The sequence below is a fragment of the Siphateles boraxobius genome, unplaced genomic scaffold (assembly GCF_051911475.1).
Source record: "Siphateles boraxobius isolate OS27281-9 unplaced genomic scaffold, OSU_SipBor_1 9, whole genome shotgun sequence".
In the NCBI taxonomy this organism is placed as follows: Eukaryota; Metazoa; Chordata; class Actinopteri; order Cypriniformes; family Leuciscidae; genus Siphateles; species Siphateles boraxobius.
In genome coordinates this window covers 1695208-1722585 of record NW_027509219.1, presented here as the reverse complement: position 1 = coordinate 1722585, position 27378 = coordinate 1695208, and the positions used below count along the sequence as shown (strand labels likewise).

The following is a 27378-nucleotide window of genomic DNA, read 5'->3' as shown; positions in this document are numbered from 1 at the left end:
AAACAGACATAAAATCATTGATCAGCGCACAAACATAGACAAGTATGCTTGAGCTTCTGCTTACCATATTTGATGTTTTGACGTGTAAGAACAAAAATAGGTTTAGCACGTTTGAGCTAGTGAGGTTTGTTCTTGTAGAATTTTCATTTTTGGTTGAACTTTCCCTTTAATCCTTATCCAATAATTAAACTGAATATGGATTAAAACTATAAAGGAATAGTCTTAGGGACAGTAGAGGACCTAGACGTCCAAAAGGTTTGAGAGCCACCGTTTCATCAGCAAAATCAATGAAACACTCCAGCTTTTTGTATACAGCTGTTCATATCAGAGGAGAGATTGTGTTTGAGCTGTTTTCTTTCTCTTTCTCAGGTGAAGGACTTATATTTGCACTCTGAAATGTTTAGCGTGTCGAACGGCCTCCTGACGCCGACCCTGAAGAGCAAGCGTGTGGATCTACGACGAGTCTTCAGTGAGCAGATCACACAGATGTACAGTAAATCCTCCATATAGACCACACATGCTATTACAGTCCAGCACACACTCTCAGCGTCAGTTAGCAAGATATTTCCTCTAAAACATTTCAACTAACTTGCTAAATAAGGGTGATGCTACCGACAGGAAACCGTTCTCAATAATTTATGATAAAGACTGAAGTCTTCACATTTTTCTCATTTAGTGATCTAGATTGAGTTTCAGGTCATTTTAGACCGCTTGTAAACTGAGGGACACTCTTCATCCTAACACCTAGATCAGGAACGTTGGGATGCATTTGACAAGATTTGGGAACAGATGAACTTATTGGAAAGAATAGCTTTTCAGTCAGTTTTATAGATATTTTACAGCTTTGTAATTATGAGCTCCTCTAAAGAACAGTCTGTATGAGTTTTGATGCTTCACGTAGTTTGTTGTATTGACAGGTGAAATGTCTGTAAATGAGTGTTTTCAACTGTAAATGTTTGACTAATTGCAGCTGATAGAGCTGTACTGTATTTTAATTTCTTTTATTGACAGAAGAATAAAGACAATGAATTATTACAATTTCCTTATAAATTCCTGTGGAATAATGAATGATCACAGCTGTTACTGACATGGTGTCTAGAAAAACTGGTTGATTGAGAATGATGCTTGAACCCCTGAGTTCTGATTGGTTCATAGGCATTAGGATGTTAATCTGTTGTTTACAAACTGGTTCAATCACAATTTTACCCATCGCTGTGTCCAAACCCAGATCCCTCCAGTATCCCTGCAATGTGTACTGACATCCCTATGGATGAAAAAGACTTAAATAGTAAGATAAAGTTGTCTATTAAAAAATAAATGAAGTTTTAAAGTCTTCGCCTTGACCCTGGTAAAGCTATATAAACACATCAGACAAACAGTGGATGTCCAAAACCAGTTTACTGCAAGGATGTATGACAACTAAACAACAGCAAACACATTATGTTTAAAGAACACTTGAGAAATGAAAAGAAGAAATATGCACATTTTGAAAATGAGGCTATGGTCCAGAGTTTTAGAGAAAATGTTTTTGGTTATTTCAAAAGCAAAGCAGGACTGTAATAACATGCTGTAAGTTTTCATTTATTTGTTAGATGTTTTATCCAAAATGAACATTTCACATTACATTTTAACCCTGTGAGCAACGTCACCTCTGTGAAGGCACATTTAATCATCCAATTATCTTTATATCATTTTCAATAGTATTCAAATATTAACCTCAAAACTAACCAATCATTTTCTATTTATATAAGCAAAGCTCTTACAAAAAAATACTTCATTATATATTGATTGTCAGTATGTGATTAAAATGTGTGAATTAAATAATTGGCCATGAAACTACTGACACCTTTTCCAAACAGTACATTATGAATTATGGCTGTAAGACTATTGGGAAATAGAACAAAAAATGCATTTTCCTTCATTAGCAAATACAATGAGCACAAACACAGGTCAGTCACAAAAAGGAAAGATGTTTCAGACGTGTCAGTAGAGGGAGGCAGAGTATCGTTTAAATGCATGTGAAAAGCATCATGTTAAAGTTGCTACATGATTTCTGTTAACTGACAATCTCGCTGTAACATTTTCCCAATATAACCACCGGCGTATCAGTCATCAACAGTTTAATATAAATGTTGATTCTCTGCATGATTCCAGTGTTGCACTATATTGTAAAAATGCATAAGTAGTGTGTGAACTCTACAAACAATTTGTGTAGAAAACTAAGCTTTAGCTTACTAGAATTGAAATATTAATTTGGCCTCTGGTGGATGGAAAATCTGAAATATAAACATGCAAATGATCTGTTAGAACTTCAATGATCAATTGTTGGTCAGTTGTAGAAACTAAAGGCAAAAATGAACTGACAAGACAAAAAAACACATTTAGGAAGTTTGCTGATGGCTTCATCTGTCAACAAAATATTCAGAATAAGACTTCATTATCAATAAAAAGTAACAAACAGAAAAAGAAATAAATAAATGTTGTCGTGACTTTTCAGTCATCGGCCACGATGGACAGCGCTCGCAACTCATTGAGTTTGGCCTCGTTCTCTAGTTTCCTCTGGTTATCTGTCAACCCGCCCTGGTCAATCTGATCCGTCAATTCAGTGAAGATCTTGTGCATCTCCGTAAAATAGGCCACCTGGGAGAAAACACAGAAAGAGAGGTCAAGTACAATACAACAATACACACATACCCAGTATTCAATTATTCGATCAATACTACCTAGAATCTGACCTGATTCATGATGACACGCCCTTAAAAGTCAAAGCCACGCCCCTCAGGATTGACACCCCCTTTGAGTCGGAAAATCAGACTTAATAAAACCCTCACGTTTAACACGGATAAATACGACATAGCGATGACCGAAAACCCTGTCCAAACTACAGTACAAAATCACTGCATATCCGAGGCCATTTCTAGGCTTAATTTGTGTTTATAACTTTGTGCGCGTCTAAATAAAGAACTTGGCTTTCTCATACAAGGGATATTCTTTACTCCCGCTCATGTGTCTGTGGGTAGCAGGTGACCCTGATCTTCTGTGATCGGTGTGCGAGCGAGCGAGTGTCGGCTGAAAGCTTTCTTGACACGTCCCGCCCCTGCTCTTCCCCCGGCCCGTGAGTCAGGGGTCCCGCGAGAGACGCTTTGATGATTAATAGCCTTTAATCACATTACAAGACTCCAGGAGGAGTGGGCTGCCATTGAAAGCGCTGGGAAATACAGCTGCTCGGCTCTCAAACCTACACACAGCACATTTATTCAAGCTGCTTACTGTATGAGCGTTTCAAAAAACAATCCACGTCTGCAATAGCCTTAAACCCAGTGAGAAAACAAATACTCAAGACAATACGAGTGGTGTTTGCCATCCCGATGCTAGGATGTTGCTACAGAATGTGATCTTCAGACCTGTGGTTGCCCGTGTGATCTGAATGCTTGATAGGCGTCTTACTGGCCCACTTCGAAGTCTTATATTTCTTGGGGGGAAATGTCAATTATTATTTTTTTAGATCATACAATGAAAGTCAATGGGGTCCAACAGAGCATAACATTAGACCCCATTGACCTTCATTGTTTTGTCATTTTTGTTTTGTTCTTTTTCTGTACAAATTAAAAACATTGAAAACAAATACACAAAGATATATATATTTTTTAAATAACTTCTTTTGAGTTCCACAGTAGAAAGTCAATTATACACATTTATACACATATCAATTTCCCCTTTAAGAGTTTGTTCAGTTATTGAGCCTAAATCTGATGATGAACAATAATAGCTATACTTCATTCGGCAATACCACTGTGAATGTCACTGAAATGAAGAGGCCATAAAGCGGGAAACGGTCTTGTTATCTAGTTATACTCAGCAGAATTTCAATTGATGACTCAACTCGACTCCACTGTTCACACAGGAGCCATGGAGTTCAGACACCCACAGATTGCAATGACACTTTTGAGGGCTTTTGTAGGGCAGATGTATAAATGCGGCACCAAACACTGTGATGAAGCACATCTCTTGAATAGATTGTGTAAACTGCCTCTGGGATTGCTCGAAATGACTTCAGACTCTAATCAAAGACTGGCCGTCAGTGGCGCTCTGTGATCTATGGGAGGCCAGTTCCTGCCCAGTGCTGAATGGAAGCGGATACTGGTCTGTCCTGTTTATGGTGGTCTCACCACATGAAGAGCGGAGAGGGGATCTGTTTGCCGTGCAGCACGTGGGGCTGGAAGGAAAACTAGTTCAGAGGAAAATCCGCCTTGGACCTGTCAGAGATCAATCAAAATGGCCAATGAATGATGCCGCCACACACAAGCTAAAGCGCAGGTACGGCAGCGTATTTATGTCTCGGCTTCAGACAGCACTCCCACAGACTGTTCATGAGCTGTAAGATACACGCTGCAAACAACAGCTTTCCCAAAACGGCAAGCTCCAATCTGATTGGTTGCGGTTACGCAGCTTTTGGCAGTCGAGGCGCAAGTTTGTGAGAACTAGGTTTCAAGGATTTGTGCAGATTTTGCCTTCGTAAGACACAGTTTGCAGCAGTTAGTAGAAAGAAAGAAAACGTGACATCCCCAATAACTCGGCTGCTTTGATTCAGAGATATATCCATTAAACAATCGGAACTTATTACTTGCAGATGGAAGGATATTCTGACCGCAAAGTCAACACACATTTCCAATCACCCCTTTGCTGCTGTATGTTTAACTATTTGTGGAGACAGCTGTGCCATGATTTGAACAAGATACCACACCAATCTATTATTGTGGTTTCGTCGATTTTAGATTTACTGCCCTTTAAAAAAAAAAAAAAAAAATCATAAAAAAATTCAGTTTGTGGTTGGTCGTTGAACATATCATCCAGACAGGCTCTTCCTGTTGAAGCGGGTGATTTTTGACCAGACCAAGCTTCAAAGGGGATTAGTATTTATACTTCTGTCACACAGATTAATATTCTCTAAACACACATCTAATTAACTAATTAATCATATACACACACACACACACACACACACACACACACACACACACACACACACACACACACACACACACACACACACACACACACACACACACACAGTAAGCCACCGATGTCCCAAATTGAGTCCAGCTAAACTTTAAGCATCATGCCATCTCAGAATACTCACTAACCATGGACCAATCAGCTCGAGGTTACCTACAGTATTGAGTGATAATAAGATGAGAAGAAAATCTGCTTCGGAATAGAAGTGCATTTGGAATAATTACTGCCTTTATCCATCCATCTCCACACCAATTTTCCTAGGTTGGAGGGATGCAAGAGCCTATACCTGCATCTTGGGTCAAGGCCTGAGGAAAAAAAAAAAAAAAAAAAAAAAAAAACATTCGATTGATGGCCAGCCCATTGCATGACTGAAACCAACAAGTCCACTAGGTAGTGCACATGTGCTGGATGGATACACCTGCGCTCACGGTCAATAAAGCATACTCCGAAGCACTTGATTGTGCAACAGATGGACAGATCATGGAAATAAAGTAGTCAGGCCTTAACACACACACACACACACACACACACAGACACAGACACACACAGACACACGACACACACACTCTTTGGATTTTGTGGGAAACCACAGTTTCTGGGACTCAACTAGGACTGAGTCCGGACTTGAAACTGCAACGTTCTTGCTGTGAGGAAACATTGCTACCCACTGTGCCCCTCTGTAAAACTGCTGATACTGTAATTTTACCCATGCAGTTAGCATCACAGAAATTACAGGTCACAAATATCACATGCTTTAGCTGTATGATAGTTATTCTGGTACAGCAATAAAAATTCGGCCATCTTTGGCCAATGGATTGGGTCTCAAGCTTCTTTAGCATCTCGCTACATGCATTATGTTCTAAAGATGTCAAGTTCAACTTTTAAAAGCTTTCTTTAGATCCTTGCATTTTCTTTCATTCCACCACACTGTGTCCAGCTTCTCAACCCCATCCAACTCTGCTCCTACACACTCACCTGTAATTTTCAGGTGTTCAATACCTTGATTAGCTTCTTCAGGTGTGTTGGATTGGAGTTGAGCTCTCCAGGAGCAGGGTTGGCTATCCTTGGTCTAACGCTCCGCGAGGAGCAAGCTTCTGCTTAATGAAGACACATAGTACTGTTAAATAGGTGGGGAAGATAAGATTTATGAATAACCGTTTTTTCCTGCATCTAAAGAGTTCCCACTTGAACAGGTGGTCAAGATTCAAAGAACTCAAAGCAGTGGCTTCTAGAAAATTTGCAAGTGTGTGTAAATTTGGCTCATCCCGTGGCCATCTAGGATGTACGTGCGTGCATGCATCTCTCTTCAGGACACATTTCTATGAATCCTCTTCCCCTGATATCTGTGTGTGAATGACTCAGCAGGATGAGGGACTCTCAGCATGACTGAATGTTTGGTGAGTCAAACTGTGTCCGCTCCAGGACTCCTGAAAACACAAACACACACCGTCTAATCTGACGTCCATCAGATATGATGGGAAGTACGTCTCTCACTGCACCTATAGTAATACAGTCAGCAGTCTCAGAGGTCCACCTACACCCTGAGCCTGACAGAGACACCTCCTCTTCCTCGTCACAGAGCGCTGCTGTCGCGTACGGTTTCTCCGAGTGTGTGGGTGTTGGAGGTATGGCACTCTGGGTTACAGAAAGCACTTGATGAATGAGACTCGGTCATCTGTTAGGCCTCTCTGTTGCCCATCTGTTAGCAAAAAGCTTAGGGAAAGACTGCATTTCAGGCCTGATCTAAGATCAGCTTAATACTACACTCATGTGTTCATTTATTTATAACCTTTATTTTTTGCAAAGCACCCACGTCTGGTTTCAATAGAGCAAATGACAAAAGCATAACACCACAAAGTGTGGCTGTACAAAAACAATCACAAAAGACTGCTGTCTCCATAAAGTTGGGAATGGTTTTAGCTAAAGGAAGTCTGATGTTGTTCCATCCTTGACATTTACAAGCTGATGCAATTGTTGTTTACTAGTCTATACAAGTAGACCAGAAGACAAAATCAGCTTCTAGATGACTAGTCATAAACATGTTAAACCTGTTATCAAATGGACAGTGGCACTTCTGGATGCTGATTGGTCAATACAACGCTCTCCAGGGATAATGTACAGTCAGCCGGTCATCAGAGTAAAAAATAACGTACTGGGTGATCAACCACTTTTTTAGAACCGACGAAAGGTGACAACATTATCATAGGGACAGAATCGATTGTTTCCTGTTTAGTTAATCCAACTCTGGTTGATCAGATAACACACAATCAGACATCGTATTACTTGACACACATTAACAATCATCTCCTATATTAAGGAAATGTATAAACCAAAATAATATAATGGTGCAAATACCAGTAAATTGTCTAGTGCAAAGTCCGCAAACCTTAGTTTACGCGTCGCGTGAGTGATTTACTCTCCTCATAAATTCTGCATCTGAAAGGGAAACTCCTACAAATGCTTATGCAAAAGTTGCTATGTCCATGACTTTTCAGTGCTATTTTTTCACTGCGTGTCTTCAGTAAATCCTGACAGTAGTTTTTTTAACAGTAAAAGAGGGTTTGTGCTGGTGCAAGATGTTAGTAAATCTGGCCCTATATGGGAAAATCTCACAAAACCAGTCAAGAACATTTTACAAATGTGAAATAATCTCATACTTATTGCTGCAATATAGCAACACAAATCTTTTAATTACAGTAACATTTAAATATTGATAATAATATTTTTCTCATTACAGTACAGAGACGTGAGAAAGGGCATAATTTTGCTGAAAATGATACTATGCAATTTATCTGTTTGATATAGCAGAGCTAAATAGTGCATGTTTCGAGTAGACAGCTAGGAGAGGCTGTTTCTCAAGACTATCAAGATGGCATTTTTGGGGATCATAGGGCACTGGATCAGGTCCTGACAGATCTCCACTGCCCGCTCAGCCCTGAGCCGTGAAGATTAGGGCTTTTAAATATGTGATTAACCCACCAAGAAAAGGCCTGCTTGGACTATTCAGCTTTCACAGCAGGTCACAGTTAGGTTATTGTTGTAAAACACTGAGTGAAAATAGGTGATATCCACCGTACTTGGAGGATTCTTTTAACTCAGCAGGCAGATGACAGCAGAGATGATCCTTTAGGTTCAAACTTTCCTATTGTTTGTGTTTCTTAATGCTACTACTGATATCATATGATTTATCTCCTCTAATACACACACACAGATGTCCCAAAAAGCATTTGGATACTTGTATGAATGTCATTGCATAAGATTTCCTAGTATATTATTATTATAGGAACATGCAATTTAAATGGAATAGTTCATTCATTCATTATCCACTATACCAGCAATAGAGGGACTGTTCAACAAAACACACAAAATAACAAATTGGGAATGATATGAAGATCCTGAAATTTTCAGAGAGGGGGTGAATGCGCACATCCTGAAGACATGACTGTGTGTTTGACTTGGCTTTACCTCTTTTACTACATTCATTAGATTCTAGTGTTTAGCTCTCTCACACACTTCCCTTAAAATAACACACGCAGTCTGAGCTGTGGACATAGGGAGGCAGGATTGTGGGGGTTAATCACATTAGAGTGAAGGGGAAGTGTGTAGAGTGAGAGAGTGTGAGTGCAGCATAAAGGTGTGTGTGTGTGCGTGTGTGTGTGCAACTCAGGGTTAATCACATTAGATCTGGGTGGAGGGTGCGTCAGCTTTAAAATTTACTACTGTATGTGTGTGTCTGTGTGTGTGTGTGTGTCTGTGTCTGTGTCTGTGTCTGTGTCTGTGTCTGTGTCTGTGTCTGTGTCTGTGTGTGTGTGTGTGTGTGTGTGTGTGTGTGTGTATGTGTGTGTGTGTGTGTGTGTGTGTGTGTGTGTGTTTCTTTAACTTGATTTTTATTTTTGGCTTTTGATTTTTATTAAAGGCAACAGTTTCATTTAGTTAAAAAAAAACAGTTGTATTTAACTTTTTATTAAATGAATATCATAAAACTGTTTACCATGACGTGATAATTAAATTTTTTACTACTCTTCATGTCTTTTATGTATAAATTTGGTTTAACCTTTGTCCCAGGTTCAGACTTGTAATTTTGTCAGACTGAAAAAGGTCATCAAAATATGTAATTGTGTGCATTTAGGATATAGAAAAAGCTAGCTATAAAAATAGCCTCATCAAGACAAAGGGTTTTATTTGAACACATTTATAGAGGGTTTAAACACAACTTTGTTTCGCCCAATGGCAGGTGAATTAAGAACATTTACTAGCCTTAACTATTTTATTATAGCCACATTACAGCATTTTGTATTATTTCCTAAAAATACATATTTATCTAAAAATGCAAATTTTGCGCAGTATATTAGCACAGGTCATTATATTGTCACACAATAAGCAGTGAGACTTGTTATTGTATTCCTCATGCTTGATCTTCTACTATCACACTTACATTGCATGCATTATTTGATCAGTTACCAGTCTGCTGACCTGCTTTTGTAGAATGCCTACTTTCAATTTTACGTCCAATTATAATGGTTAAACACATAATAACTTAATTTTATGTGATTATTTTCCCATCCTTGCTGGTTGATTTTGCTACTGTGCCTGCGAGTCTTCGAAATTCATTTATTGACCTTATATTTTTGCAATTTAGAAGGGAAACGATGAGTTGGAGCAGAAGTGCAGAAGGAAGAGTGGAGGGACGTGCGGATGGATGGATAAAGTCTGGGAGGACTGGGGAATGAATGAGATTTAAAGTTGTGAATATTAGAGCATGTACAAACACAATCATGCTTTCTATGATGTGATCCACATAACTGATTGGATGTATTTTAGTTTGAGCTTCTTCTTTTTGTGACTGAGCTGGGAACATTTGACGCTCACCTGAGCTCGTATCAGAGCCTCAAAGCTGGGCTGAAAGTAGTCGATGCGGCTGTTGTAGAACTTGGGCATCTCGTCCAATAGCTGCTTGTTCTTGGCTTCAAAGTCTTCCCTAACAGGCTTCAGTTCTTCCCTGGCCTAAAAGCAGAACACACACACACACACACACATAATGCAGCAATGAATAAAACCAGGACTTGCCAATTATTTAAGCATGTGTGTCATTAGAATAACAACACACACACACACACACACACACACACACACACACACACACACACACACACACACACACACACACACACACACGTTCAAGGGGGTGTGATATTCATGATGCGGTCACCAATCAGCACAGTGGAACGGAGGGGAAAGCGGCCTAGAAGTGCTGATCTTTGCTAGGACGTGACCTTCCTTCTATATATGATACATGACGTTTAAATGTATGCACTTTATCAGTGCGTCGATGCTCTACGGCCCTGCTGAAGTCCTTCAGTGAGTGTGTGGGCGATGGATGTACATGTATGTTGAAGTTTTCCAGGCACCCGTCTGTATCTGTCTGTGCACATACAGTCCTTCACATGTCAACATACACATGCACAATGACCCAGAAGTGCGCAACAAAAAGAACAAACAATTATTGCTTGCCTGTGTTCACTGGATCGTGTTACCGTGTGTGTGTGTGTGTGTGCGCGCGAAACCCAATTATCCCGCAGCGTGTGTTGAGCGCAGCCTCTTGAAAAAGTGCAGCTGAGTTGAGAGGCAGTTTCTCTTGCGTGGGTGAGTTCTCTCGCATGTATACATGTGCTCGGAATACTTCTGCACCCATCCAGCTCAGCTTCCTTCACTTGTTGCTGCGTGCTAAAAAAATCCCTCCAGAAGAGTATGAGAGTGGACAGATTATGATAATTCAGATGACTCTCAATGTCCGGCACACTCGAGCACAAGCATCCAATACAGGAAAATCTATAAAGATTTTTGTAATTCTGATGACCTTTGTGTCTTTTTGAGTCCCTGCTGAAGTCGGCATGAAATCAAAATTAGCCCCATTCACAGTCACATTTTAGTTTAGGGTCCAATTCTCATGATTAACTATGACTTTTGCCTCAGTAAACTCCTAATTACTGTTTAATAATAGAATATGGTCATGCAGAATAAGGTATTACTATGTGCTTTATATGTACTAATAAACATCCAATATCCTAGTAATATGCACGCTAATAAAGAACTAGTTAATAGTGAGAATTGGATCATAAACTAAATTGTTATCCCATTCACTTTAAAAAAAAATCATTTCTGGTCTTATTGGGAACAATATCTTGTTTCACTCAGAAATATGCCATGCCACAGAAGTAAAATGAGTTTAAAGGTCTGGTATCACCAGGCTCTGATTTAAAAAAAAAAAAAAAAAAAAGATGAGGTGCTCTCTGGTCATTTATGTACTTTAATATATAGTTTATATAGTAAACTAAGAGTAATCGGTTGTATTTAGTATTTCTGTATATAACCTTAAAATGACAATAATAATGGTCTACTCCAACAAAAATACAGTGTTAGCTCAATATGAAGCATAGATTACAAATATTTGTATTTTTTCAACAATTATCTGCCATATGTCTACACCTTTTCGTTACGTTTGTGGTGGACATGACTTTAAAATCTATTGCTCTACCCAGGGACCACCGCTCCAAAAATAATACATTTATTGCACTGTGAATTTTAAGTGTCTCATAAGCAAGCAGAGTTTCATTTTAAAATCTTGTCCCAATGAACATGTGTGCTGTAAAATTCACACTCGAAGCAAACAAGCCAGAAGATGTGCAATTTATCCATATACAAGCCGTCAGAATAACCCTTGTGAAAATAAGCAAGTGTCTCTGGCCTATTATGGTAGAGTATAATGTGAAATTAACTGCATGGTCATATATGAAACTCTCATTATAGTGGAAAGAAGGACCCCAAGTTTTGAGATAAAAGATCCAACCATCAGTTACACTTTTTCAAAGGTCAACATAAGTCATTCTACTACCATAGGTCTTATCTTGCGAAACGATCGGTCATTTCAAAAATAAATAAAAAAGTTTAAGTTTTATAAGCACAAATGCTCGCTTTGCTCTGTTCTGTGATGCACGTTCGTGACTCTCCTGTTCGAACTCCATCAAAATGAACAAATCTTTTTTCGAGTCATTTCATTGATTTTGTTCGTTGAATGGACGAAATGACTCGAAAAAAGATTTGTTCATTTTCATTTATAAAACTTAAACTTTTTTATTTATTTTTGAAATGACCGATCGTTTCGCAAGATAAGACCCTTATGCATTGTCTGGTATCGTTTAAAGCCATTTGAAGCTGCACTCGAACTGTCATTTGGACCTTGGACCGTTTGGTACCCAGTGAAGTCCATTATATGGAGAAAAATCCTAGAATGTTTTCATTAAAAACCTTAATTTCTTTTCTACTGAAGAAAGAAAGACATGGACATCTTGGATGACATGGGGGTGAGTAAATTATCAGCAAAAGTTTTCTAAAAAGTGAACTAATCCTTTAAAGTTAGCAGTTAAAAGTTATCTGAAAAACACAAAGGTGCAATATGCTTTGCTTGTCAAATTTTATTTAATGTGTCTTTGTTAAAGTATAATTAATTAAACAAATAAGCACTTTTTTTAATTAACAACATGTACATACAATAAGATAAGTGTTTGGTTTAGTATTAGTTGCTTGTAATTGGGCTCGTCAATGACACTGATTTAATTTGATTCAATATCGATTCCTTTTGGATTTATCATGTAAAGTGAATGTCAATTTATTTCAAGGAAAACAATATCTCTTAAGTAATAATGTAAAATATTTAGGGAGCCCTGTCTGTTGGTTAATTACTATATTACAGGTCAAAATAACTGTAACTTTTTAACTTTTTCATTTTTTTTCAGAGTTCATTTTTCTAGCTAACTATCAAGTTTATGGTCATTGAATGGCTTTTATGAGGTAAATGTGATATGTAAAAGCTGGGGTTTTTACGTCTTTCTGCGTTTGAAACCCTAATTGAGTGATTACATGAGACAGGATACATTTCGGTATGTTGTACCGTCTGTTGTTCATTCATGTTTATTTCATGCTGTAACTAGTAGTAAAAAGAGATTATGGGTTCATTTGAACCATGCAATCACATTAAAGAATGACAAAATGGAATTTATTCTTTGAAATTCTTGTGGTTAAAGAATTGATATCAGTTCGTTAAAATAAGAATTGATTAAAATCTAGATTTTCAACTCAGCCCTAGTTGTAATTACGCACAATTTACTGAAATTACTATAGTAAATACATATAACGTGCAACCGAACACATTAAAATAAAGTGTTACTGATTTGAGCTAAAGAAACAAAATGATGGTACTATTGCGTTCCGATTTTACTCCCGATTTGATCTCGACAATCAGTTTTGGAGAGTTTTATCTTTCCCCATTCAAACGGACAGGAGCTGTTTGCTTAGTCTACATAGAAAACAGCTCCCTGGGGCGTTACCAAGATGACCGCTGAGTGAACTCACATTAAAGGATTTTTGGTATTATTAGGAGATCAGTCACTCATTAAAAAATGAACGCCTGAAATTGCAACGCTGTCAGAAAGGAAGTTGGGTTGTACCTGATGGAGTTTGACCATGATGGGCCCCGTCTTCTCTTTTTCTTCATACTTCTCCACTTTAGACTGAAGTCTCTTATAATCTTGAAGAGCCTGTTCCCTGCGTTTTACTGCCATGTTCAGACTGGGAAACACACTACTGTACCTGAGCACACACACAACACAAACAGAAGAGAAAATCTTCACATAACAGACAAACAATACTAGACAAATCATTAAGATGAATTACAAAAGGCAACAAAAAGCTATAAACACAATAAATTGGTGTAAATCGCACATAAGACCATTTGTAAATTGACACATTCAATTCAGTTAGAAAAGATTTACACAAATATTTGCAATGTTTGCATTATACCAAATGTCTTGTTTCAATGACGAGAACAATTATAGCGGTCAACCTCTAGAGAAATGTCCCAAAAGATAGTTCAACGATTTACAACTTCGTATTTCACTTCATAATTTTAAAAGTGTAAATTTATTTTTTTCTGAACAACCGATACGACAACCTCTCTGCCTCCCCTACTGGAGGAGCCATTGCATTATTACAACAGGTTGAAACATCTAAAAAAAAAAACACAACATATAGTTTGAGGCATGGTTTGCGTTTATTAACTTGGTCTCAAAATGCAGCCACTATGAGGAAGCGACCAGCCTTATATAATTTTCTAGGCCAGGGTTTTTTAAAGTGCGGTCTGTGACCCATTGCCACAGGGGGTCCACAAAATAATTTGTTATACCATATTTCCAGACTTCAAGTTGCGTTTTTTTATCATGTGAAACGTGCTAAGATTTATATTCCAAAGTGACTTATACTATAATGCATGTGATGTCAAATAAGCAAAACAGACACTTAAAAGTAGACACTTCAAGGTACCTGTGCGACAAGTAGGCAGTAATCTCTGCTGAGTTTTGGTTCATTTTTGTTCATTGAGACCGAAACGCCAAGCACACTTTGTTTGTTTTCTTTATTTTACAAAAGTATGACGTTTGGCTGTTATTTTGAAGGTACACAAATATAAACAGACCCTTTACCATTTTGAACGATGCCTTACTCTTATCTGATAAGAGAATCGTCAGTTGTTTCAGCTAATATGAACGATCACGCCAGCGCCTCGCACAGCTGTAGTTCACATCCTAAAATATTTGTCAAAAATATCTATGCATTCCTTGAGGTGTTAAACTCAAGTTAAACGAAAGACTACATAGTGCTTCATAGTGTACAAGGAGAAAAAAAATCAATAGAGTGTGTTGAACACAACAAATAGAACATTTGTCTTTAAGGACCCACAGTGTTTTTGTTCGGACAATCGTTTAATAATGTGATGAGGTTGTTGATGTAGCATTAGCCCATTTTAACAGGATCACTTAATTACAGCCACACAAAAGGCACAGAGGCATCTCACTTGGATTCTTGTATTGTTTCTATTCCAAATAAAAATATAATCTCTGGGTGAGAAGCCTGGTCTCTGGAAACTAAAAATAGGAAAACTCTAAACTGTAACTTAGCAACAGAGTCGGCCGCTTTGGTTTGAGGCCTGACTGCGTTTCGACTTTGCATCGCCTGGGAGCATCGAGGAACAGTACAAACGCATGACCCACACCGTTTTGTTCTTTGTAACTACTGAAAAAGCTACGAGCGTCGCAGGAGGAGGACAGTTTTAAGGTCAAGGAGCTATAAATGTATGTTCTTATGTGCATTATTTGGGGGATTTAGGTGAAGAAACTCTGTAAGGTGAATCTGCAGGTCTTTTGCAGGAAAGATGCTACTGGCAATAAATGTGAGAAAATGCGATGAGTAAAGTGGCCTCGGATTAAACTCAAATGGCAAACATTGCAAATTGAATTGGTGACTTACGGAAGATGTTCATTAATTACTGAAGGCCTGTTCACACCAAGGACAATAAAGATATAGTTCTAAAAATCATAACGATAACGGCACAGAGAACCTACATCGTTGGAATCACTTTCAGCCAATCAGAATCCATCCTGCTTTAAAGAGCTCGAGCATTTAAAGCGGCAGATGACAAAAATGCAGCGTTCGCTTAGAATAAACAGAACGATACTGTAGTGTGGACGCTAATATAGTTATAGTTATCTTAATATTTATCGCTGTTGGTGTGAAGCCTACTTGAATAAATCTGAAAAGAAATATTCTAAACAATAAACAATACATATATGGAATAAAGCAGCATTTGTATTTAATGAAACAATATAAATAATATAGGGGCTTTGTATACATAGAGATTTCAGAAAAATTGAAGGCTGAATAAATGATTCATGCTTATTAAACCTTTTTTAGGATGACGTGCACAAATGATTCATAAAAAAAGAACAGATATTATAAAAGTAAATCAATAGTCATTTAATGCAATTTTATAAAAGCCGTTCATTAATTGATACAGAACTAGTTAAACTGACAAGTTATTAAATAAGGATAACAAATTAAACACCCCTTTAATATTATAATGTTTTCACTTTGCTTTCTAAAGTCTGGTGATTACTTTATTCTATTGACAGAAATTGGTTTTAACAGTAAAAACATGAATCCAAATCTGAATATAGTATGTGATTTATTGTATCATAATATAGTTTTCATCATCTTCAGCTGCTCACTGGGGTTTTTATTCTCTGCAATATTCGTTGTAAAGCTGCTTACTAACAATATTTAAGCTTATTATTTGAGCATTATACAAATTATGTATTACATTATTAGTGCATAGAAAACGTCCCGGTTAAGTATGTAACCCTCGTTCCCTGAGTAGGGAACGGAGACGTCTCGGAGGAGTTTCCAACGAATTGGGATCACGCTAGGGAGACCAATTGCCTTCGAGTGAACTAAAACAAGCCAATGAATAACCGAGACGTTCCTTTTCGTGGGAACTCCTACGTCTCGGAGGAGTTTCCAACGAATTGGGATCCCTAATAAAACGCCATGGTGCTGGCCCCTTCCAGCGCCCAGCTTAACTACCCGCCGGAGCAGTTTCTTATCGTCTTTGGCGGCAGCTAGCTAGGAAGAATCACACTGCTGTTCTGCAAGACCCTCTCAGTGGATATGGATAACACTGGGAAAGCGTGCTCAACCTGTTGGAGGGAACGCTGCGGAAGCCCCTGCCTGCCCGAAGGGAGGCACTGGAATACACGTGTACTAACCCGTGGGGTAGTGAAACACATGGCAGTCCTTGAGGTAGTCCCAGCCCGAGGGGTGGGAGCATACTCAGCAAGGACGACAGAATAGTCTGTCGAGGGGAAGACACGATGCTAGCCCGAAGGGTAGCTGGATCGTGGAAGAAATGGGTCGCCGAAGGGACCACTGTAGGCCACACAGTCTACAAACAACTCCTACGAGAGGTAATAGATCTGGTGCCGGGCGATCCGCCTCGCCTGGAGCCGAAGGAGTGATGGAGTAACTCACATGTTTAGCCGTATGTTGGGGAACCAACGGAGTAAGAAGACGCACGTATCCGGCGGAGAGGCGGGAATGGCGTAGCTAGCCGACATAACCGAATTCCTCACGTTACTGGCCATAGCGAGTATACAGGAGGAAACAGGTTCAACACAGAGGCTGTAGAATCTAGCGAACGTGTTAGGTGTCGCCCAGCCCGCAGCTCTACAGATGTCTGTCAGCAAGGCGCCTTGCGCCAAAGCCCAGGAGGAGGCAACACTCCTAGTAGAGTGTGTCCTCAACCTAGGTGGGCAAGGCACGTCCTGGGAAGCATAAGCCCGAACGATAGCATCCACTAGCCAGTGGGCTAACCTCTGCATGGAGACAGCCTTCTCCTTCTGCTGGCCTCCGTAACAGACGAAGAGCTGATCTGAGGTCCTAAAACTTTGCGCTCTGTCCACATAACAACGCAGGGCGCGGACGGGACAGAGAAAAGCGAGGGCTGGGTCTGCCTCCTCTGGGGGCAGCGCTTGCAGGTTCACTACCTGATCTACAAATGGAGTGGTAGGAACCTTGGGAACCGGGGTCTCAGAACACAGTGAGAAAAGCACGGTCCGAACTCAAGGCACGATTCGTCGATCGAAAAAGCCTGCAGATCCCCTACCCTCTTAAAGGAGGCCAAAGCCAACAGGAGAGCTGTCTTTATAGACAGAATATTACACTCAACCGTTTGCAATGGCTCAAAAGGGGGCCTCTGAAGTGCTCTGAGCACTAGAGTTAAGTCCCAAGAGGGTACGGATTACGAGGCGGATTTAGCCTCCTGGCACCCCTGAGGAATCTGATGACCAGGTCGTGCTTTCCCCATGACTTACCTTCTACTGCATCGCGATGAGCGGCTATTGCGGGCAACATACACTTTGAGGGTGGAGGGAGACAGCCTTCTTTCCAACCCATCTTGCAGGAAGGAAAGCACGACTCTGATTGGGCAAGTTGGTGGGTCTTCCCGGTGGGAAGAACACCAATCGACGAATAGGTTCCACTTCAACGCATAGAGGCGCCTCGTAGAGGGGGCTCTAGCGTAAGTGATGGTGTCTACCACAGCCTGTGGTAGGCCACCTAGAACCTCCGTATCCCGTCCAGGGACCAGACATGAAGATTCCAGAGTTATGGACGCGGGTGCCATAGGGTGTCCCGTCTCTGAAAAAAGCAGATCCTTCCTCAGAGGAATGGGCCAAGGAGGGGCTGGTCGCGAGGAGCATGAGTTCCACGAACCAAATCCTATAGGCACAATACAGCGCAACAAGCAGGACCTGCTCCTCTTCCTCCCTGACCTTGCGCAAAGTCTGTGCGAGAAGGCTCATTGGGGAAACGCATATTTGTGAAGGCCCTGGGGGCCAGCTGTGTGCCGAAGCATCCGTGCCGAGGGATCCTTCGGTCAGGGACTAAAACAGCCGGCAATGGGTCGTGTCCGGAGAGGCAAACAGATCTATTGGTGCACCTCCGAAGATTCCCCAAATCAGCTGGACCACCTGGGGATGAAGTCGCCATTCTCCCGGAAGAGGCGGCTACCGTGTGAGCTTGTCGGCTACACGGTTGAGCGCACCAGGAATGTGAATGGCCCGAAGCGACGTCACATGCTTCTGACTCCATAGGAGGAGATGGCGGGCGAGTCGCGACATACAACGGGAGCGGAGACCACCTTGAGGGATGATGTACGCAACGGTCGCAGTGCTGTCCGTATGGACCAGTACATGCTTGTGCAGAAGCAGCCCCTTGAGGCTGCATAAGGCTAAGCGTACTGCTTGCAACTTTAGGCAGTTTATGTGCCAATGCAGTTGAGGCCCCGTCCACAGACCTGAAACTGCATGCCCGTTGTACGTGGCCCCCCATCTGTTGGCAGAGCCATCTGTGAAAACCAAAGCATGCATGGACACCTGGACTAAGGGAACTCCGGCCCGTAGAAACACAGGGTCCGACCAAGGACTGAAGGTTTGGAGACAGTGTGGGATAATGTTGACCCGGAATGTGCCGCTCTGCCATGCGCATCTCGGGACTCGGTCGTGAAGCCAGCGCTGAAGCGGTCTCATTTGAAGCAGGCCGAGCGGCATTATTGCAGCTGTCATATGCCCCAGGAGCCTCTCAAGCTGTTTCAGTGGGACCGCAGACTTGCCTTGAAAAGACTTGAGGCAATTGAGCACTGACTGGACGGGCTCCTCGGTGAGGCGCGCAGTCTGACCGACCGAGTCCAACTCCATACCGAGATAAGAGATCCTCTGCATGGGGCAGAGTTTGCTCTTTTCCCAGTTGACCTGAAGCCCCAAACGGCTGAGGTGCTGGAGCACCAAGTCCCTGTGTTCGCACAACAGATCTCGCGAGTGAGCTATTATGAGCCAATCTTCGAGATAGTTGAGAATGCGAACGCCACCTTCTCTCATGGGAACAATGGCCGCCTCCACGACTTTCGGCAAGCCGAAGGGTAGGTCCTTGTACTGATATGCTCGACCCTCGAACATAACCCGAAGAAACGGTCTGTGACGAGGAAGAATCGAGACATGAAAGTACGCGTCCTTCAGGTCGATCGCTGCAAACCAATCCTGGGGACGAATGCATTCGAAGATGCGTTTCTGCATGAGCATTTTGAAAGGGAGCTTGTGTAGGGCCAGATTCAAAACTCGCAGGTCCAGGATCGGCCGTAACCCACCGCCTTTCTTGGGTACAATGAAGGGCTGTAGAACCCAGACCTCGATTGTGTCCTTCGCCAGCAGGACATCGATCTCTTCCCTCAAGACAGGGGCATTGACACTCAGAACATGGGTGAAGCGGATGGCCCTGAACTTGGGAAGCCGACGGGAAAACTGAATTGCATAGCCGAGCCGGATGGTACGAATGAGCCAGCGGGACAGCCTCGGAAGCGCTAGCCAGGCTTCGAGAGGCCGTACCAGCAAGCCCACGCGGACCACTGGCGTACCCGCGGAGGTGTAAGGTAGGGACCGAACTCCGGAGGCATTACTGCGGCCCGAGAGAGGGGTCTGGGTGTGCGTGGCAATATCTACCTGCTTCCACCGGAGGGCAGGCAGCAGTGAAGGCCCGGAGGCATTCAGCTGCTGACTGTTCTGAGGCGAAGGAAGGAGGGGATACGAGGAGCGAAGCCCGGGGGCGTTGAGTCCTGATTTCCACACCTCCTTGCCCAGCGGGAGACGAGAGTGACGAGGCCGTAGCGGCGTCACTGACATCTGAGCACTGGGGTGAGGGGAATGAGAGCGGCGAGGCAACGTGACGGGGACGGAGCAACCAGTCTCCGGGGGATAACCTCCGACTGCTTCAGGGCGGCGGAGAACTGTTGGGCGCAGCTCTCCACTGCGTCGCCGAAGAGGCCACCCTGGGATATGGGGAGTTTCAGGGTGAGCAAGAGATGTCGCTCCTGGACCCACATGAGTGGACATCGCCCGGCCCACGGTCCATCGCCGCACTCAGCTCTTGGAGCACCCCTGGATCGGTACCACTCTCCTGCACGTCACAGAGCCCCCTGGCCTGGTGGACCTGGAGCAGCGCCATGGCATGCAGGGCAGACGGAGCTTCTCCACACGCACTGTAAGCCTTCCGAGTCAGACTGGAAGAGAACCTACATGCGCGGGAGGGGAGTGCAGGGTTACCCCGACAGGTGGACGCAGTCTGAGGACACAATTGCATCGCAACCGACCGGTCCATTGGGGGGACGCCTACGTATCCCTTCACTGCCCCGCCATCGAGAGTGATGAGGGAGGAGAAGGGAGTCGACCTGTATCTGGCCACCAGAGGTGCCGTCCACGGTCTTGTCACATCTTCATGCACCTCCGGAAAGAAAGGAACCGGGGCGGGGGGGGGGGGGGGGGGGGGGGGGGCGCTGAGAACAGCCCGAGCTGCCCCGAGAAACCAATCGTCGAGCCGCGAGGGTTCGGGACACGGGGGAGGACTCCACACTAGCCCGACAATCGCGGCAGCCCGGGAAAGCATAGCGGCCATTTCTGGATCTGGCTCAGCCAACGTTACCACACCTGAAGGGGGCAACGCAGTAGAGTCGTCATCTCCAGAAGATGACCGCTCTCCCTCCGATGCAGCGATCAACATCTGGTCCTCTGGCGAAGCCCCGAAGGAAACAACTGGGACCACACGAGATGGCCCAGCGCACTCCTACGGAGGCTCCAATGGCAGCAATGCAGAGGAGTGAGGGGTCCGCGGGGGTCTTGCATCCGGCGGATCTGACCTCACTGTAACCCTCAGACCACCAATGGGATTAGCCAAAGTAGCCTTTTTCTGAAGTGAATCAGAAGAAAAACTAGATTTGGGAATCTCCAAAGGGACTCCCCCTCGAGTGAGGGTTCTCAGTCTCGATCTCAGCACAACGACGTTTATGTTCCCGCAGTGAGAACGTGACTCGTTCACGAACGCTGCCTCAGCGTGCGCGAGGCCCAAGCACGAGAGGCAACGATCGTGACCATCAACCGGGGGCAGAATTTGACCGCATCCAGAAACACACGGATGAAACGTCATCCTAAAAAAAGGATGCGACCTTCACCCGTGTTGCTCATTTAGAGAATGCTCTCTTTAATGTGCTGAAGCACGCAGGGATAAACGCGGCAACACAGCGGGGAAACTGCAAGCCCGCTGTGTGCACTCAACCGAATACCAGCCGTGAAAACAGCTCTTTTGAAAGATGTAGATTGCGTGTGGTCACAACCGGCACCCGGGAGCTTGCGAAGATCACTGAAGCGGTGTCACACCAACACAGAGAGATCCAGAAAAAGAGCATGTTGAGCACGAACAAAACACTTTCTCGAAACTCATTCACTCAGAGGACACAAGCGGTCGGCTCCAAAGCAAAAAGCAAATGAGTGCGCGCTTGCTTCCACTCTATACACGCACTGGCAGGCGGCGTGCGGAATGCAAATCTTGCATGCCAATATTCATTGGCTCGTTTTAGTTCATTTGAAGGCAATTGGTCTCCCTAGCGTGATCCCAATTAGTTGGAAACTCCTCCGACAAGTAATAGGAGTTCCCATGAAAGGGAAAGACAATTAAGCTAATAGAAAGTAATTTTTATTTTTTGTAAAATGACAATATAAACACCAGTTATTTCATTTTGAAAACAACAAATTTATAAAACTTTTATAAAACTATGAAACTTTATAAAAATCACACAATATAAATGGGTCTTTGAAAAAATACAGCTGTCTTTTGTTTTAGGAAGGGGTTCCCTTACAAGGGGATCATGGTATTTTGTTGTCCTTGGTATCAAAACTTTTGAAAACCACTGACTTAGTGGATTAAGATCTGGAATTGTAACCAAAACTTTGCAAATTCAACGTCTGCGAGTGGTGACGCGAAAATCTCTACCTTTGGGTCAGAAGAAGAATCATTCAAGTTAGTAAAAGGAAGTGAAGAGCTATAGACGGTGAAAGTGAAGAACTACAAGAGAAGGATGGAATCAGAGAGAGAGAGAGAGAGAGAGAGAGAGAGAGAGAGAGAGAGAGAGAGAGAGAGAGAACGAGAGAGAGAGAGAGAGAGAGAGAGAGAGAGAGAGAGAGAGAGAGAGAGAGAGAGAGAGAGAGAAGACGGGCTTCACCATGCAGAGCTCTGTTAAGACAAGCCCTAAATTGTTTCCCACAGGAAGTAAAGAAGGGAGCGGCACAATATCACTGTAGAAACGTCATAGGACCCAGCCCCGCAACCCACGCTCACTCTCTATTTATAAAACACCACCTTGGCCCAATCACTCTCTTCTATCTCTCTTCTTGATATGAAGGTGAAGTGTGACAACTGGATTATACATCATAAAACATAATACTAACTTAAAATGGCAAAATCTATCCAAAATAGATTCATAGTCATTATGACCATTTTCGTACATAAACTACAGTATACAGTATATATAAAGAAATGGAGGTGGAGACAGCACCAAAACAGAAAAAAAACATGTATATATATATATATATATATATATATATATATATATATATATATATATATATATATATATATATATATATATATATATATATATATATATCAGTATATCAGAATTAGATTTAAAGATGGATAAAAGTCCTACCATTCAACAACTTTTCATTATTCTTTCTTACATTTTTTAGATTTATAAAATTTTATTTTATAAATGTATTTTTTCACACTAAATCTCCAAATGAATGTAGAATAAACCAAGATGGTATATTTTAAATATTTCTAATGTTATTTTGTGTTATCATGGATTAAATGGATTTAATTTTTCTAAATTTCTGGGTATGAAATTAGTTATTATTTAACATTACATTATACTTAAAAGCCATGATTTTTAATAGGCTCAATAATATTCTAACTTTTAATTTAAGTGAACTTAAAACAATCTTCACATAAACCCATTAAAACAAACCACATTAACGGTGCCTTAAATATACTAGCTGTTAAAAAAAACAAAAAAACAAAAAACATAAAAGGAATAATTTATGACTAAAATTTAAAGGATTAGTTCACCCATGAAAATTATGTCATTGATTTCTCACCCTCATATGTTTCCAAACCCATAAGACTTGTTTATCTTTGGAACACAAATGAAGATAATTTAATGAAATCTCAGAGCTTTCTCTAAAGAGATTGTAAAACTAATCTATAGGAATCGAGCAGTTTATTCCAAATTTTCTGAAGAGACTTGATCGCTTTATATGTTGAACAGATAGTTCAAGCATGTTCGCTTGATGTGCAAGAACCAATGAGGTTCATTCTTGTGTTACGCAGCACCTTTGAGCTTCTGCAAGAGGTATGTTCAAGCGCTATTAGACATCTTCTGAAAGAGGAATCTCCTGATCAAAACAAGCGAAGAAGCAGCAGAAACAAGCGACAGCATATGTAATCATGTGCAAATATAAAATAACGTGATCATCAACATTAAACAGCATATAAATCAAAACTGCCTAATGTTACTGAATGAAATGTTGACCCATGAAGATTTATAGGACTGTGAAGCTTTGGGGGTGCTGATGAACTCAATCTACTTCATCTGTGTTTTGATCATCAATCTGAATCCCATCTGGATGTAGTCTTTTACAAAAACACAATTTTCTCAGCTTTTTGTTTAAAATGTTGCTTTTTTAATAAAACTTACCCACATTCAAGTGTTGATCAAATAAGAATGCGTAAAGCTAGAATAAAACCAGATGTTCAGATATTCATACAACAAAATATTCTGGGGACCATGAAAACTTTTTGAAAATGATCAAAAACGTTGGCGGGCAACTTTTTTAAAAAGTGCTGGCGGGAAAGAGTTAATTAAAAAAAATTAATTTTGGGGAATTTTCGTTTTCACTTTTAGTCTGTAATCACTAAAAATTAGTGCTGCACCATTAATCATATCGCAATCGCAATGCCAAGCCTATGCGATTATACAACGCAAAATGCTGCGATTTTATATGAAATAAACAAATTAGTGCTGTTAAAGGCGCACTATACTTATAACGTTTTTACATGATTGCAGCTAAATTACAAGTAAATAGCCTATAGCCTAGGCCTACTGTATAATTAAGTTGTGTTTTTTGAGTGTTATGTAAACATTACAAAATGCCAGATGACATAAATAAAGTTACATGTACGTCGCATTATTTCGTAACAATGTCCGTTATGATGTCGTTAGACATGATTATTGCAATTTATCATAATGGTTTGCAAATTGCACTATTTTACACTATTTACAACGTGTAGGCTTATTTATGTCCTGATAATTATGTGAGATATTGACAACTGATAATCGCAGGAATCAACTTTAACAGTGAAGCCTGACCGAGTGGGACTCTTATCCAGTTCCTCACGCTGTCAGATTGGGGGTTGCGAGACGGGCACCATTCAACCCGAAAAAGCTCATATAACCATTCCAATAACTCTGAAGCTGTTCAGTTAAGCTAAAAAAAAAAACTGCATAGATCCCCTTTAACGCAGACTGTGATTCACAGAAAGAAAAACGCGCGCCAGTATCATGTGCATGCACAGTCCACACGCCAGAATACAGTTCTCTTTCGCGCTTGAGCGAACAATAACACATATAATTATGCCAAAATGTCGTTTTGTCGAGTATCTTCATAACATAAGAGCAGTCTTATGATGGATGTAAAGATTTGTGAGGGAATGACGCGCATGTGAGATCCGCGTCTCTGTCAGCAGTGGCTGCTCTTAAAGGGCCAGCAGCCAATAAAGCTTTCTGTCAGTAAAGTTAATCAAAGAGCAAAGGGAACAGAGAAAATTACTCACTGCTTTTGACTAAAGAACTTTTGTAGCTTTAATAAGGATTAGTCTATATATAATTTATGCAGCACAGACTGTTTGATAACTTTATCTAATTACTGTATGTCCTACCTGTTAGAGAGGAAGGGCACGGGTAAATATGACATTTATTATGGTTTTATGTGAGAATTGTTTGAAGTTCACTTAAATTAAAACAAAAGCGGTTATATTTTTTGAAGGCTTAAAAATGTTTAAAAAAATTAATAGCTTTAAATTAATAGCTAATAGCTGTAATGATGTAATCACTGTAATGTTGGATGGCTATAATTAATGTTTAGGGGGGGGGGGGGGGGGGGCGTTATCCAGACATCAATGGCTTATTGATCACTATAGGTGTTATCAATCATTTAATTGTTGATAGTTTGAGTTGACAAATACACATTTCAGAATTATCACTAATAGGCTATGCGTGTGCATTTTGCTTTAGAACCAAAGCAAGTTGACTCATGAAACCATTAGTTTATTATATCGCAATCGCAATATTGACCTCAATAATCGCAATATGATATTTTCCCCAAATCGTGCGGCCCTACTAAAAACCTTGATAAATTTCCAATTTAGGGGGAATGATTCCTTCGAACTTGATCATGTTGTGTGGAATTTGCAAGTTTTGTCCCCTGAGCGCAGGTTTAGAGCAGGCTCTGTCTATAATGACAGTTTATGAGTGGGTGTTCTTGGAAGTAAGCAATCTAAAAACACTCGCTGTAATCTAGACTAACGGTTCAGACTGGCTAGAGGACGGCCCGTTTGACTCGGCACAAGCTAAACACAAGGTCACGCGCCCGTCCTGTCTAAAAGCTCTCTTGATGTGTCAATGAAGATCCGCGTGACTGCACACACACTTGCGCTCCACCTCGCTTGTCGGCTGTATAATTTAACACCCGTCTAGTCTGGCTGCGGGTGTGGTGGCTGCTTGACAGAGAATGGCAGAAATAACAGTTGGACGAAGTCAGGCGCGCGCGCGCACACACACACACACACACACACACACACGCACACACGCGAGCCAAACCAGAGTCTGGACGGGATGACCGTGCTCCGGTCAGCGGGAAAGTGTGACAGTACGTCTGCGCAGGAGTTTAACAAGTTCACTGTGCGGTAGGGTGTAATCTGAATGCTGGGTGCTGTGTCATGCCTGAGAATGCCTTTATTATAGTTTTTCTATTTCTATAAATCAGAATTGGAAGCTAGCTGGTCCACATCTTTGACCAGCCCAGTGTCCCTTTTAAGCATCACAGGAGACTGTAAACCGAATGCTCTTTGCTGGCATTTAACAATGCAAGGGTGTTTAGGGTGTTTACTTACTTGCCCAAGTCAAAAGAGCCCACCCACAAGTCTCTATGGCATTCTGGTATCTAGCTATGGCTCGGGTCCCTCCTTCAAATGTAAGTTTAAAGGATTGTTTCACCCATTTTTCTTATTTGGAAAGTGAAAATCATTAAGGGATAGTGCAGACAAAAATGAATATGTTGTCATCATACAGACCTTATGCTTCTATTTTTCTCCTAATTTGTAAGTCGATTTGGATAAAAGCGTTTGCAAAATGTTAAATGTGTTGTGTTTTTGTTTTGTGTGGTTTTTTGAGTGTCCTGTCATAATGTGCGTTTTGTTTTGTCTATGCAATGGAAATCAATGGTTTTCAATACTGCGCTGTTTTGGACCACATTGGCTTTCATTGTATGGACAAAACAGATGAAACATTCATCAAAATACCATCTTTTTTGATCTGCAGAAAAAAATATATGACTATTAAAATTTTGGGGTGAATTATCCCTTTAAGTCTGATCACTTATAGAAGTCTCTCCTCAGCAAGTATAATTTGAGGTACTGTATCATCCATGGCTGTAGCACAAACATTACAGGACAAGTTAAGCAACCAAGCAGAATACATAGAGTTTTGATTTGAATAAACCCTTATATATGAGCAACAGTAATTGGTGTTTGCCAAGGCAAGCGTCACTATTACCAAGATATCACTCCATGAAACATATCAGAAGAAAAAGAAATTCATCTTGTCTTGGTCAACAAAGACTTCAATGAACCAAGTCAAAACAACCTCCCACTAATGCATATCGCCCAGTAGATATAATAGAGTGCTACTCGCTGCTGACTTCTGTTAGCGCAGACAAAACACACACTCACAGCGAGAGGCACGCACTCACCTGGTTTAGAAAT

At 41.3% G+C, this 27378-nt stretch overlaps 2 protein-coding genes across 3 annotated transcripts in view; one reads left to right on the top strand and one right to left on the bottom strand.

Moving 5' to 3' along the window:
* Nucleotides 1-1038, top strand: part of acsl2 (acyl-CoA synthetase long chain family member 2) — a 38706-nt gene extending 37668 nt beyond the window's left edge. For both annotated transcript variants that reach the window (XM_077223681.1, XM_077223682.1), the window contains exon 21: nt 370-1038. In XM_077223681.1, the coding sequence (XP_077079796.1) occupies nt 370-510 (141 nt within the window). In that variant the 3' untranslated portion in view covers nt 511-1038. The remainder of the gene's footprint in view (nt 1-369) is intronic.
* Nucleotides 1039-1379: 341 nt separating this feature from the next.
* Nucleotides 1380-27378, bottom strand: part of bin3 (bridging integrator 3) — a 68415-nt gene continuing 42416 nt past the window's right edge. The window contains exons 7-9 of the mRNA XM_077223718.1: nt 13521-13662; nt 9886-10020; nt 1380-2640 (exon numbers count right to left, since the gene is read on the bottom strand). Coding sequence (XP_077079833.1) covers nt 2494-2640; nt 9886-10020; nt 13521-13662 — 424 coding nt within the window. The 3' untranslated portion in view covers nt 1380-2493. The remainder of the gene's footprint in view (nt 2641-9885; nt 10021-13520; nt 13663-27378) is intronic.